Source organism: Sceloporus undulatus, chromosome 6 (genome assembly GCF_019175285.1).
Source record: "Sceloporus undulatus isolate JIND9_A2432 ecotype Alabama chromosome 6, SceUnd_v1.1, whole genome shotgun sequence".
NCBI lineage: Eukaryota > Metazoa > Chordata > Lepidosauria > Squamata > Phrynosomatidae > Sceloporus > Sceloporus undulatus.
The window spans coordinates 167391752-167407579 of NC_056527.1; the positions used below are offsets into that span (position 1 = coordinate 167391752).

Here is a 15828-nt window from a genome sequence, read left to right on the forward strand (position 1 = left end):
GCAGTGTGGCTAAACCCCAAGCGTCCGTACAATCAGGGAGAAAAACTGAGAAATTGCCTTACAAAGTGACTGTTAAGGTAATGAATCAGGGAGAGCATTTTCTACTTCAGTAAGCATTTTAATTATTCTGGAGATGACGCGGCTTGAGTGAAATGGGATGCTAATACACGCAAACTTCGCCTCGCCTCGCCTTAATACCTGGTGACTAACTCCTCCACGAATTAAACGTGAAAATCACAGCATTTAAAAAATCATCTCCCTGAAATGCTGCTAAAGCCACCGCACAGCGGGCCTTGGCTCTGTCTCATTTTGCAGATTCCATCCCTCCTCCCTTCCTTGCCTGATTTGCATTGTTCAGGGCCTGAAAAATCAGCCTTTTTCTCTCTGTGACAGAGACAATCCTTTCCTTTGGATGCTCAAATGTTTTAACTCACTGGCTGCCACAGGTGCACATGGGAAGGCAGAAGCCAAGCAGGGAAACAGGCCCCCCTTGTACCAAAGATTTCAACTTTGCTTTCCCCCTGACATGCTGGCACAAAATATATATAAGAATCCCCCAAGCTAAATATCCTCAGATCTTTAAGCTACTCTGGAAAGTAAGGTATCAAGGCAGCCTGCGGGTCACGGGAGGAATCTAACCAGTCATTAACCTGTCGGCTTCCACGGAAGTTGCATGTGGGCTATGAGGGAAGTGTGTCACCTCTCAGCTGCTGGAGGCAGGAGGAACCCTCTCCTCCTTCCATGGCGTGCCGTGGGAGGACCCCATTGCTGGGCTTGGGCAGCCTCTCATAATCCCGGTTGGGCAGCATGGCTTGCTCAGCCTCTGCCATCAGCTCCGGCCGCCGGGTCAGGGACTGTGGGAATCCAAACATCGGGAGAGACGAAAAGAAAAGTAAGGCACCACAGAGCAAGAAGCCTGCCCACCATGCGCCAATCCACCTTGGGTCATCAGGGGTGATGTCCAGCTTACCTGCAAAGGGACACAAGACAGGTTGTGTAGTGACAGTCTGGAGAGAACAAGCAAGAACCCTGTTTCCCCGAAAATAAGACATACCCATAAAATAAGCTGTAGCAGGATTTCTAAGCATTAGCGCAATATAAGCCATACCCCGGAAATAAGACATATTGATAGGCCTGGCGTGGAATGGAAGCAGAAAGACTGGGGCCAACCTGGTTTCCCTACACTTCTTGGGGTGGGGCTGGGGTGGTTTTGGTGGTTTAGTCCCTCTTGGTCCTTGGATAAAGATGAATAAACCCTGGCTGAGTAGCACCCTGCTATCCCTTGGAGTTGGGAGAAACCTTTGATCCAAGTGGGGATGCCTTCAAATTATGCCTCCAAATTCTCCAAAACATCTCAGTGTCTTTTAATGAGAAGGTTCTGGCATAACCAAGATGGCACCTGCTTGCCAATTCCTGCATCTCCTGAAGGGATCACTTTTTGCTTTCCATCCCAAATCGAGACTTCTGGGATGTCATTACATACAAAGAGTCTATATTAGTTCCACATTTCGCACTGCAGGGCCTGAGCTGCAATGAGAAAAGCAATGGAAATGAAATGGTTGCTTGATAGCTACCCCTGCTGGCCAAAGGAATTGGTTATGATGCACCAAAGGAATCCACAGCTCCACTGGTTGCTCCAGGATATGAAGTTAATCCAATATATTTTGCTGCACAGACCCAATTTAAAGTAATGAAAACGAACTTTCAAGTCTCGCCAGTTAATGTCAGGCAGTGGGTACTAACTACTCAGCTTTGCAGGCTACACAAAGGATGGAGCGGTTTGTGCAATGAAACAATGGTTTGAACTCAAATTGGGGCTTCATTCATGGAGGGCATACTGTCATCAGCTACTGCCAGCACAGTCTGGCTCCTATTGACCTTTCTTTTAAAATCTAATATACTGTTGAAAATTAAATAGCATTAAAACAACTGCAGTCTGGAGGTATAACTACAAGGGCAGGGTGAAACAAGAGCTTTGACACCTCCCAAATGAATTTTTCCTTCACTCCTCAAAGTCCCGGCATTGCAGAGAGCGAGACACTGAAAACGTATCATGTCTGGAACTCTTCTATTTGCCATGATCACATTCTTTTGGTCCATTGCCCTGTCTCACTTATTTGGATGCCTAAACTGTATTTCTAAATACTCAGCTGAAGTTTTAAGTTAACGCAGCTTAAGTTATCTTCTTCAAAGATAAAGGCCCTCCTTCCCATTGGAAATTTTTCAGTATTATTGACTGCAACTCGCTCATGTTTCAGGTATGCATCTTTCCCAGCCCTGCCAGGAATTGAACCCGGGACTTTCTCCCATGGAAACATAGCCTTTGCCCAGTGTGATAATGAAACCTGCAAATGCTTTTGACCCTTAGCTTGCCTATCAAAACCAAAAAGGGGCCGCATCCTCCTATTCGCTTTCAAAGCGCATTGGTTTTCCTCCTACACAGTGACACTGGATATCAAGCAGAGCTAAGATACATAACTTCTTGTTCAACTACAGGAAGGGAGGGAAAAGTGTCCTTACTTGTGTCGATGAAGACAGCATCCACATAGATTTTGGTACAGAAAGAGCCCAAGATAAACCCACAGGCCGGTCCAAATACCAGCATTGTAAACAGGATCCCTGCAAGAAACAAAAACATAGCAGAGGTAAGTGAGAGGCATATCTTGAGACTGGGAAGGCAGCTCACGTCTGAATGGTGCCACTTTGCTTGGCAAAATTGGGACTGACATGGTGAAATGTTTCTCCAGACACAGATCTAGCGCATCAGAGTTAAGGGTGCAAAGCATCTAACTTTTTCTACCCACCAGATGTGAGGTTCTGCCTAAATCTCTGCTGCCACCATATATGAAGACTTCCACAAATCCCATTGCTACCACTAAAATTGAGGGTTTTTTCCCTTATCTCCACCATTGCCTCCAATGCAAGGATCTCCCCCTGTCTCACTACTGCGACCACCAAATGTGGAGATCATTTAGATTAGATGGCTTCAAGGTTCTTGTGTTGAGATATTGAGAAACTTCTAACCCAATGGACGTCATCCCTCTTTATTCACTGCTACCACCATATATTTCTGAACCTAATTTTCATCTATATAGAGTTCCTGGAGATCAAAAGCATATACTACACAGACGTTGAATGAAACGAAACAAATTAATAATTTAATTCATTTAAAGCAAATATTTCATGCTCACGTTCTTCTCTTAATGAACTCAGGCTGCTGCTACATTGCAGAACCAATGGAGTTTGACACTGCTTTAAGTGCTGTGGCTCCATGCTATGGAATCCCAGGATTTGTGGTTTGTGTGCTTTGCCAGAGAAGGCTAAATATCTCACAACACTACAAATCCCAGAATTCCATAGCACGGAGCCATGGCATTTAAAGTGGTGTCAAACTGCATAAATCCTGCAGTGCAGATGCAGCCTCAGACTCTCAATCTCCCATTCATCAATTTCTAAACCTGAGTGACTGACTCCCTTACCCATAATCCACACACCAAACCAATTTCCTAAGCTCCCAGACCAACCATGTTTTGGAAGATACAAATATTCCAACGTCGACGAGGGGAAAGTCCAACATCTGAAACACTTCTGGGTAAGGGATACTGAATCCATAGTATAATTATATCATAATTATATTGCATGGTGTGTACTTTTAGCAGTATCTGTTTTAACTTTTCTTAACCCAACTTGAGTCCCAGAACTGGGGGGAATGAGTATATAAAGTAAGGAAGAGGAAGAAAGAAGTAGCAGCAGCTAAACATTTGAACAAGTGGCTCTCATTTTGAATTGAAAACTTGTGCAGATTTTTCCAATCTGAGATTTTGCCACAAGAGGATGCTATAGACCTTAGAATCAAAAGCACTGAGTAAAAGGGAAACATATACTGTATAGTTTCTTAATATTTCCACACTCTGTAAAACAAAATGAGCAACAAAACAGCAGAGGTGAATCCCCTTTTATCTTTAACAACAACATCATTGTTGTAGTGTGTCTTCAAGTCATTTCCAACTTATGGCAACCCTATCATGGGGTTTTCTTAGCAAGATTTGTTCAGAGGAGGTTGGCCATTGCCTTCTCCCGAGGCTGAGAGAGTGTGACTTCTTGGGTTTAGAGGCCCTCCAAGTGCTACCATTTCCTGTAGAAATGCATATTTCTGCACATAATTATTTCAACACACACAAAGGATGTTCAAATACATGGAGGGGGAAACTGCACAGAATTTTTGTCACTTTCTTCTTCTTTCTGAACAGGCTTCCCAACTCTCTGACTTTCCTAACTAACTAACTAACTAACTAAGCATCAGGAACAAACTGTCGGGAACAATGGTGAGCATCTTTCTCTTCCATCCCTCTCTATTCTGCAACTTTGGAAAAGATGTACAGACCTAGTAAACTGGTTCCGCCGCAAAACCAAAACAGAGGGGATGCCACACTCAGGGGGTCCTTTTTTCCAACTGCCTTCCAAAACATCTCCATTTCAACCTCTCACTCTGGCCAAAGAGAGGGAAAAGTGGCTCTCAGTTAATCTGCAGACTGGGCATGTCCCACATTTCCCGGCTGCCACGGAAGATAATAAAGGGGTGTGTTTTCTTTCCAGAGAGGGATTATGGGGTTATATTTAACCCAGACATGGCACATGCCTTTTGTGAAACAAGGGCCTTAGCAGAGGAGCTGACAAGGATCCAAAGGGAACAGAGAACAGGCATCTCTGATGACAGCATGCTTTTGCCGGAAGACTGGAAGACCAAGCAGGGAAGGCCATTTCCCTGGCTCTGTGTTGCAGAAATTGCATTGCAATGAACAGAGGCTGCACATTGCAGAGCCTCACCTCTCTTCCTCCATTCTAGGGGATACAGTTTGGGGGCAATTTAGCCAATTGAAGTGTTGCTATTGCCTTCCGTTCTCTAGTAGGCAATCTGGCATGTGTCCACATGCTTTCCCTCACCAGTAATTACTCCCATATGTTTGATTTTGGGCCAGTCCAAGGCATTGGATTACACACTGTAAATTGCTTAGGGAGTGCTAGTTCACCAATAAGAGGTATAGAAATGTACTTGCTATTGCTATTTGCTGCCCGAGGCAAAGCAACAAGCTCCAGACACACCCTCCCAAAATGGTAGCTGGTGACTTTGAGGTTGGGCGGTGGTTGTGAATCTGCTCCGGGGTGTAGTCTAAACTTTACAGGGACCTATTTGGGAATCACGGTTCAGCAACTGGAAGAGCTCCTTTACACTAAGGAGCTCCTTCGGAGTTTGGTCCAAAACACACATAATCCAGTTTGAGACCACTTTGTGTGGACACCATGCCCCCACTCCGCCTCCTCTGATGCCAATACAGCCCCTAAAACACTATAAAGTTAAAATTTACACATACAAAAGTGACTCCCTCTGGCTTCCAGAAAACAAACCCCTTTCCATAATCTTCTATCCAAGCTTTAATTTTACTTTTTTAATTTCAATTAGAAACGCTGGAGGTTGAACCAGAAACCTCCAACATACAAAGCATATACTTTACCGCTGAGCTGCACCTTTTTCATCTGGCACCAGGCAGGCTAATGCCTCCTTTTAAAAGGAGAGTAAAAAAAGAAACCTCTGCAGTAATTATTGCCCCTAGTTAACCAGGAGTTAGTCACCTAATGATCCATGTCAAAGAAGTTTTAATTCTCTAATGTTAACTTTTAACTGCAGCACTAGCTAATTGGCCAGGCATTAGCAAGCTTACAATGTAGGCTCCTATGTCCGAAAGCTGGTTAATCCATTCTGGGTTCTAGTCCAGACTTTAGAAAAGGTATCCAAGGTGCCAAAATCAATCTCTGCAAATAGGGTCACCAACTTGGGTTACTCCTTTAAAGTTCAAAGTAAAAGCTGGGAAATGTTAGTTTTCTCCTGCGCTGGGGAGTAAACTGCCATAATTATCCATCCCTGAATACAAGGATGAATTACTAGTCAAGGATTTACACCCCTAACACACACATGCACACATGCACACACTTGTTGCCTGGTCACCTGGAAACAGGGTTGATTTACTCCAGGTAGCTATGCAATTGTCTCTTAGTAAGCCTGATTGAGATCTCTAATATGAAAAGTACACAGAAGCCTTGCTTATGAGCAAGCGAGTCCAAACTCCCATCTGCCACACAAATCTCACTTGCCAGGTGCAGTCCCAGCTCAATTATTTATGACTGTGCTGCTATAGAGATGACAAAAACATTGCTTGTTGGTGTGTGTATGTGTGTGTTTAAATAAAGCTTGCTCCTCCTTTCCTGAGTTTGCATCCCTCCTTCCCATTCCTATCCTTTGGCCATCAGACAGCACTTTTTTAGAACCTAAAAGTGAATCATCCCATTAACTAACCTCCCATTAACTAACAGCTGCAGGCACTTCTCACATCTGCTGGAGTTGTGTTCACTTGGAGTTGTGTTCCCATTCCCTTTCCTTCTTGAGACTTGGGAAGGAGCCATCTCCATGATGATACCTCAAGTTTTTGTTTGGTCGCCTTTGCCTTTTATCTGCATTGCCCATGTTTTTTGAATCTCTGTTTTAAATGCAAACCTATCCACCCACAATAATGCTACAGGTTGCAACAGGCCAGTTCACGAAGCTCATTTGTAATTAAAATTACAATTAATAAGAGATGGTTTTATCACAGTTGGCCTTCCACATTTGCGGCTTTGACTTTTGTGGATCTGATTATCTGCAGGTTTGATTCATATGTTCTCTCTAGGAATCTCTAGGTCCTCCAGCGCATCTCTGCTAGATGTTGGTCATAGAGTTGTGCTGGAGAAGCTAGATGTTTCTAGAGAAAACATTTCTCAAGGCATCTGTAGGTCATCCAGCATGAATCTGGCAGATGTTAGTGATGGAGTTGCATTGGCGGACCTAGAGATTTCTAGAGATGGCTGGTCATCTGTCGGGGATGCTTTGATTGAGAGTTCCTGCATGGCAGGGGGTTGGACTGGATGGCCCTTGTGGTCTATTCCAACTCTATGGTTCTATGAATCTATGTGAACAGCCAGTGTGTGATGGTAGGGAAAGATCTGGAGATCTTTCACACTGTACACTTACAGCACTATGATGCCACTCTAAGTGCCAATCCTATGGAAGCCTGGTGTTTATACCAGGGACATCATCAGGCATTGTGAGGATATGGACCACACCATGTAACACCTGGTTGGAAGGGGCACATGTTTTCCATGTCTGCAGGTGGGTTTGCTGGCTAGAAAGAGAGTCTCCTTCATCTCCTTCATGACCAGAAGGTCTGGCAGACCCAGTAACCCACTCCCACTAGCAGCTATTGAAGAGAGATGGGGAGTGTTTAAAAATGATCCGCATTGGGTATCAAAAGTACTAGGTATGCCACTGGTTCATACCTACGCACCCATTCCCAAAATAAAGAAACGCACATAAATAAGAGAGGGAGGATTTGACCATCTTTGAGTAGCAACGCTTTGAAGCACGTTGGCAGCTTAAATATAGTGGCTGGTGTCCTCCAATTATCTTTTCTCTTAGCAAGCTGCTGCAAAAAGTTTTTAGACAATTAAAAAAGCCAAAAGGGGAAGAGGGAAAAACGAGACAAGTAAACGGGCGGCGGAAAGATTTTAAGTGATTATTGTACCAGCAAATTATACATAAGCAGCATGCAATTTAACTTCCAGGGCCTTCTTTAGGAATAATGCCATCCTGTTGTGGCATCTTCATCCACCTCCTAATAAACTGATTACAGACTAACGCCCCAAAGCCCTGCTGTTCACCATTATCCATTATTTAGGTCTCTGAAAAGATGATAATTAACCCACAGGTCCTGAGATGTTCCATTGTCACACAGACAATGCGCGGATGCACGGCGCAGGCAAAAGCACGTGTTGCTCAGTGCCTTCGCCTTAATTACTTGGGCAACGCGCCAAGGCCCCGTTCTGGAGAGAGAGAAGAGGGGAAAAACACCCGCATCTTGAAGCGCTGCCTAGATCACAGACCCGGCTAATTTCTGGCTTGCTGGAACTGCAGCAAAAAGCAAGGCGAGAGGAGGAACCTCTGGTTGGAAAAGTTGTTTGAGACTGCCACTGAAAGATATTTTGGACAATAATTCCCAGAATCCCCCAGAGGTATGGCCAGTGGCCAGGGTCAGGGCATGCAGACAGAAGTGAGTGCTTGCTGAGTTTTAAAAACGAAGCATCCAGTGGTACAGAAATAATGGAGTTTGACAGTGCTTTAACTACCATGGCTCAGTGTTAGGGATTTGTAGTGTTGTAGTGCCTTCCCACTCAGAGCACACAAACCATAAATCCCAGAATTCTATAGCACGGAGCTACAGCACTTAAAGAAGCATCAAACTGCATTGTTTCTGCAGTGCAGATTAGACTGAAGTTACAATCTGTTTGCACTAGAAGGAGAGAAGAACCAGAGTAGTAAGGATTAAATGCAGTCACAAACTAGATCTGGCCTGCTTACTGGAGGTTCCTCTACTCAGCCCTATAGAACTGGATAGCAAGAAGCAAACACACACCTGTCCCTGGGAAAGGTTTTGGTCATGGACCATTGTTTTTAATGGAAAGTTACCAGCCCAAGGCAGGAATAAACAAAGCAATGCAGCTTATTCCAAAAAGGATAACCAGCCTTTGTGACAATTCTTTCTGAGTAACTCTACAAAACCTGGAAGCTGGCAACCTCTTTAATGACAGCAACCGATACTGATGCAGGTGGTTCTTAATGCAACATCGAAAGGAACCACAGCTAACAACGTGATATTAATCAAATTAATTGAACAGTTTGGCATTGTTTCCACCAAGGTTTTAAGTGTGCCATGAGAACTGCATCACTCTGAGCTGAGCAAAGCTTTTCTGCTCAGTGTTGTAAAGTACGGTCAGGAGAAAAAGATAGAGTGAGGCTGGAGGTTATCATATTGATACCACCTTGATTTAAAAAAAACATACTCCAGATGTATAAGGGGCATTTTAGGTCATGGGTGTCATTGCTTGGTGCCCAAACCTTCCCTGTTCCCTTGCAATCGGGGGAAGCCCTGCTTTTGCCAACAGTTTCCTCCTTGAGATGGGGCTTGAAAAGTTAGGTCAAATTGTACTGTTCTTACTGTTTGATTAAAATATTTCTATCCTCCAATATATGTAGGATTGTGTTCAAGGAAATCCATTTGAACAGTTTGAACCCATGTAAAGAAGGAGGCAGTCAAAAATAATTTACAGTCTAAAAACACACTTGGAAAAGTAGAAGGCAGTAGGAAAAGAGGAAGATCCTTTGGATGGATGGATGGATGGATGGATGGATGGATGGATGGATGGACAGACTCAACCAAGGAAGCCAGAGCTCTGAGTTTGCAGAACCAGAGCAGAGCGGTTGATGATAAGGTGACTTGGGGACATTTTGGTCAGGGGAGTCTGGAGTTATCCTCCAAAAGATTGTTTTTTCAAGCTCTCCTTTCTTCAAGGCAAAAGCCGTTCATCCAAATCCTTTTAACTCTCCCGTTGGAAGTTCTATAAAAGGTAAATATGCCATTTTCACCCTTCAAGAAAGAAAGGGTACAAATGGGAAAGAAAAGGAGGACAACACACTGGCAAAGCCGACAAGTGTCTGAAGGACTTTTGCAAGCCCTTTGATTCAATGCAATTGCCCTTCCAGTTCTGCTCGCTTCTTTTGTGATGCTTAAATAGCACTTCATACAATCCGTTAAGTAACTTTGGGAGACCTTTGTGCAAATGCTTTAGCGGTCCCCCCCCCTCCCTCTCTCCAGAGGGAATAGGAAATGCATAGCCCTCCAGTATGACAGACAGAGCCACTCATCTCCATTCAAGAGCCTGTGCCATCTGGGATTAAACTGGGAAAGGGCCAATTAACGTAGGCCAACACTTTCATCAGTTTAAGATTACCGTAATCAAACAAAGAAACCTTCCACTGTCTCTTCCTCGCCATCCTTTTCCACACCTGACTGTAGACGTTCATAAGAAATTCATGTCCCTATGTCGGTGCAGCATACAGGCAAAGAGAAACAGCTAAGATGAAAGCAGACAGAGGTTCAAATCTCACCTCTGCCAGGTACAGGGCACCCAGGTGGCGCAGTGGTTAAATGCCGGTCCTGTGGCCGCGATGTTGTAAATTCGATCCTGGAGGGTTCCAAGGTCCATTCAGCCTTCCATCCTTTTGCAGGTTGGTAAAATGAGTCCCCAACTTGTTGGGGGCAATTGGTTTACAAATTGTAAACTGTTTAGGGAGTGCCAGTTCACTGAGAAGCAGTATGGAAATATACTTGTTATTGCTATTGCTACTTGTGGGTACGAATGTCCAAGTAAGGGAGCGTTCTTCCCTCAATCCTAAACTCATAATGCTAAAGGGCTGTTGTTGTTGTTTTGAGAAGGTGTTGTGTTTTTGACATTCAACCACAGGGAATGAACACCAGTCCCCAGATCTGCAGCAGTTGCCAACCCCTGCTTTTCTGTTGTTATCTGCTCTCAAATCAGCACCGACTTATGGCTATCCTCTACCTTTCCTAGCATTATTGTCTTTTCTAGTGATTCATGTCTTCTCATGATGTGGCCAAATATGACAGCCTCAATTTGATCATCTTGGCTTCCAGGGAGAGTTCAGGCCTGATCTATTCAAGGACTCATTTGTTTATCTTTTTGGCCATTCATGGTACAGTGCGCCCACGTCATACGCAGTCACCATTCTGATTGAGGTTTGATCCTAGGTATGGGAATGCTTTAACTATTTTTAACCCTCCTCCCATCCATATTACCTGCAGAAGACACTTCTGCACCATTGCACAAAGCGGGAGTATTCACATTTCAAGCAAAGTTCTGCATGAGGTGCAAATGTGCATTAAGGAACACTGTACATTGCACACTGATGGTGCATCATACATGCTCATGTATATTCTTGAACAAATTGGGGTTTTTTAAAAGCAAGATGGAATTTATACATTGATGAAATTTTTAAAAAGATTTCACAGCTTTTCTACATTTCCTTTTTTGGGGTGAATCACCAGATGGTACATTTTTGGATGTTGTCAGTGTTTGACTTCACTGTTAACATCTCCCATGCCTTTCCATCTATGTGAAGATCTTGGGTGATTATTTTGTGGGACTACAACTCCCAGAATGTCTTAGCCAGGCTGACTGAAGAATTCTGGGCATTGTAGTCCACAGTATCCACCACCATCGCTCTGCCTCTGCCTACGTATCTCGGTTGACAGAGCCTAACATTTCATGCATTAGTCTCCACGGAAAACTAAAGGTTATGTCAAAATAAATTTTCCAGTCTTTAAGATGCTACAGAACTCTCTGATATGTTTTTATTCCTGCTTTCACTGCAGATGACTGGAAAGAGTTCTTGGAAGGGAGAAGGTTTAAACAACACTGTCCTTCAGGACTGACTATTTTGCTTTTAAAATGACAACAGAGACTGTGGGAAGTCAGTTCGAAATGTCACCAAACAATAGTTACAAACAGGCTTGGAAAAGTTCAAGATCACTGGGATATTCTGGCTATTAACACCCTCGAGTTGCTGCAACGACCGGCACAGAGGGATATGTCAAGCACTTTCAGAAGACTGGAGTCGGCCCAAAGTATTTTCTTTGCTCAGCCTTCCTCTTCATTTCTATGTGCCATCTGTCTCTCAGCTCCTCTTTCAGTCGGCGGAACGGCCCTGAGAGATCCAGGTCCAGAGGCAAAAATTCTGCTCCTTTGAAACAAGGAGAGGAACTTCCTTTAAAGTGCAAGGTTACAATCCCATTCTTCAAATGCCAACATGGTTCAAAAGATGTTCAAGTGCACAAGAGCATTTGTCTCAGACCAGAACTGGAAGTAGTTGCATTTAGGTCAAGGTGCGCTCCCTCCAAGGCTGAGGCAAATGGATGATGGATTCCCAAGATTATATAGTGCAGAGGCAAACAACGAAAATTAAAGTGAGCAAGCAGGACTCATCTCCTCCCAACAGACATGAGAACTGTACTAGTAGGTTAGCAACAGAGAAAGGTTAACTCCTCCATCCATTCTCAGCCTTCATATCCAACAAAATATCCAACAAGGTCACTATCACAAATGAACCTTTGCATGCTACTGGACGGCTATTAACATTTGGCCGTGATGCTAACAAGGACTCCAAAACCCATCTGCCTGGTGGCAGTGGCTCAGATTGCAACACCATTCCCTTGAGCCCAAGGAGGCTTGCAACTGGTATATCTCTCCTGAACATCATCAACAGAAATACATGCACACCGCACATCAGAGAGTATTTTCAAAAGCTCCTTGTGGGGTTCTCCTGGCAAAAGTGATATGAGATGGGGAGACTACACAGTAATATTACCTGGTTTCTGCTGTGAATTGTGATTTTATATGAAAATTGTGATATTACATGGTGCGTGGTGGAGGTGGGGAATCGACACCTTGCCTTTGGCCAAATCTAATGTAGCTCATAGGAAGCAGAGTGCTCTATATTTTCCTAGTAAGAATTGTCCATCACACATTTTTACTGCAACATGGTAACTGTGGGCTAGTCATATGCACTCAGTCTCAGTGGAAGGCAATGGCAAACCTCCTCTGAACAAATCTTGCCAAGAAAACTCCATGATAGGTTAACCTTAGGGTTGCCATGAGTCAGAAACGACTTGGAGACATACAACAACAACAACAACAAAGTGTGGAGTGATAGAAACTGAACATTCACAGGTATGGATATGTTAAGTAGAGGCCTGCAGAGGAGTGTTGATACCTCTGTAGCCCAATGCACAACCAAAGAGATATGCTTCAGGAACTCCCAGGGTCCACCAGAGGTTTCAGATGGTGGGCCTCAGAGGATGGCAATGGCAAACCCTTTCTGAGAAAACATGCCAAGAAAACCCTGTGATAGTCAACGGTTCCCTTCCCTTACAGAAGAATAAAAGGAGGTCATGACGAACCAGAAGGACTTTGGGGGTGGGAAGAGCCTGGATGGTTTTGCTGACCTAAACCAAAGTGATAAGCCATCAGGCCAGAAAACCTGACCAAGACAGACAGCCATTATTCTGCCCAGTTGCTGCTATCCTCTGGACCAGTGAATAAGAAAACAAGAGACTGAGAAATGTCAAGAACAGGGGAAATGCCAAGGAAACACAAACAATGTCAGGAACTATAAGCCATGATTCCTCTCTCTGTCTCTCTTTTCTGATGACTCAGTATGCAAGATGCCATCATTTTACACTTCAGGGATTTGTTTTTAAAAAAACCTTTCAGCAGCGCAGACAGGCTGAGAAACTCTTCAAGAGAGGTTTCTCGTTGTGCATTAATTCTGCAATGCCTCGAAGAAGAAGAAGAATAACAATCTTTGTTCTAAATGGGATAAAGGGGAGCTAGGGCTAAACCCACAAAAGAGCTAAACCTATAAAACCAAGGAAATTCAGGTGATAGATCAGCCAACCCAACACACTAATTCAAAACGAGAGCACGCAAATGGTCAAATTGTTACTTCTAAACCAGTGGTCCCCAAACTTAAATCCTCCAGGTATTTTGGACTTCAGCTTCTAGAAGTCCTGACTGGTGGCCAAGCTGGCTGGGGCTTCTGGGCGTTGAAGTCCAAAACACCTGGAGGACCAGAGTTTGGGAGCCCCTGTTCTAAACAATCCTTCCTCCTTCAACACACACGCAAAGCACTGGTGTACTGTTCACAGTGCCCCCTTGGAAACATATCCTAGGAGGAGATGTGTTCTACCACAACCTAGTCCTACCTAGAATTCCCAGGGGACAATTTCAAGGTCAAACTCTGGAACCAAGGAGGACCCCTTGTGTTATCATAGAAATAGGCCCTGGTAATATCATTAAACATCAACCACTGAGACCGTCATACTTTGGCCAGGTCATGAGAAGGCATGGCTCACTGGTCAACAATGGTTGGTAAGGTAGAAGGCCATAGGAAAAGGGGAGGTACAGGTAGATAGATTCAGGTAGATAGATTCAGTCAAGGAAGCCTCGGCCCTAAACCTGAAACACTTGTGCACAGCTACCGAGGATGTCTTGGAGATGCCTCATTCATAGGAGGCAGCTAACAGCAACAAACTGTTGCGCAGAGAATATAATCCATACAAAAAAACAACATGATGACATGAGAAAAATGTATTTATTGTTAACTGCCTTCAAGTTGACCCCAACTCATGGTGACCCTGCGGATGAGACATCTCCAAGTCCCCTTGTCCTCCATTGTTCTGCTCAGGTCCTGCAAATCCATGCTTGGGACTTGTCTGATTGAGTCCATCCATCTGGCATGTGGCCTTCCTCTCTTTCTTCAGCCCTCTATCTTTCCTAGCATTATCATCTTTTCTAATGTTTTCTAATGGCATGGCTCAAGTATGACAGCCTTGGTTTGGTCACTTTGGCTTCTAGGGAGAGTTCAGGCTTGAAATACGATGGCTTGGACAATCCTGACTTCAGTATTCATAGAGTTACAGAATCATGGAATTGGAAGGGACCACAAGAGCCATCCAGTCCCACTCCCTGCCAAAGTTTAATATCTTTGCATTTTAAGATCTTGTCTACCATAGTTCTTTCATAGCTGCTCTTTCCAGTCCTAGTTTTCTGACTTCTTGACTGCAATCTCCATTCTGGTCAATGACTGGTCCAAAGCATGGGAAATCTCAGAAGTGAGTGGGTTTAAAAATGCACACACAATTTCCACTGCATCACTAGCACTTAGCATCGCCTGCTTGGGGGAAAAGCCAAGGCAGAGGCATTAGGCTTTCAAAGGGTGGCATGACTGAGAAACAGAACTTTAGAATCCATGAATAATTGCCACAATAAAAAGGCTGCCCAGTTTTAAAAAAGGAAAAACACAGCATCCACTACATTTCTCTCTGGAGGTGGCAACATAAAAACCTGTCATCAGCCTTAACTATACATTATACTGTAAATACTTGCTGCCTTTCCTACCTTTCATTTTCTGTTTCCATCCCATCACCACCCCATTTTCAAGAATATCATCTTGCCTCTCCTATATTTGCAATTAAACTAAAAACATGGGGATATATATATTTACTCCTTTATCCAGGATAGAAATCTTCCCGATAAGAGCAACTCCCTCACACTGCGAAAGGCATTAAGAATTCACAGGTGAGCTGCTAAGATGAAATCCTTTTATCCCCTTTGGAGTGGAGAGTCAAAATGGGGAGACTGAGAGTGTTGTTGAAAACAACGAAACAGCAATCGAGCCCGAGACATTCGAATACGAGTTTCTGAAGGCGTCTCACGCTGTGCATTTGCTTCAACGGGAATCTACATTTCTCTAAGGCGGCAGGGGCTAATTGGAAAAGCTTCTTATCTGGAGGAGACACAGCAGGCCATGCTTATCTGCAGAAAAGGTGATAAATCTGTTCAGCTGCTTTTCATGTCTATGTATTTACAGTAGGTGCCTTCAGGTCACCTGCTGATTTATGGAGACCCCATGGATTCCATAGGGTTTTCATAGGAAAGGAATCCTCAGAAGTACAGTCGCCCCTCCATTTTCACAGACTTGAGATCCATGGTTTTGATTATCCACAGAAGGGCCACCTCCATTAAAGTTAATGGTGCCCGCACTCATGGTGCACACGCATGGGAGCATGCGTCCATTCAAACCAATGGGTTTGAATATATGTGAATTTCCAAATACACAGAATGGATCACCTGTGAATTCGGAGGGAGGACTGTAGCTTTGCCAGTTCCTTCCTCTGAAATATAGCATATAACACCTAATATTCATTGGTGGTCTCCCATCGAAACACTAACCAGGGCTTATCTTCCAAGATCAGACAGGATCAGGTGCCTTTAGGGTCTATCACAATGTTTTCCTTTTCCTCTCTCCAACTTCTATTCCAACAG

General features: G+C 44.0%; 1 protein-coding gene across 1 annotated transcript in view; it reads right to left on the reverse strand.

Annotated features, from left to right (window-relative positions):
* Positions 1–15828, reverse strand: part of SLCO3A1 (solute carrier organic anion transporter family member 3A1) — a 60314-nt gene that overhangs the window by 17532 nt on the left and 26954 nt on the right. Inside the window, exons 3-4 of the mRNA XM_042475577.1 lie at positions 2521–2619; positions 701–970 (exon numbers count right to left, since the gene is read on the reverse strand). Of these exons, the coding sequence (XP_042331511.1) occupies positions 701–970; positions 2521–2619 (369 nt within the window). The remainder of the gene's footprint in view (positions 1–700; positions 971–2520; positions 2620–15828) is intronic.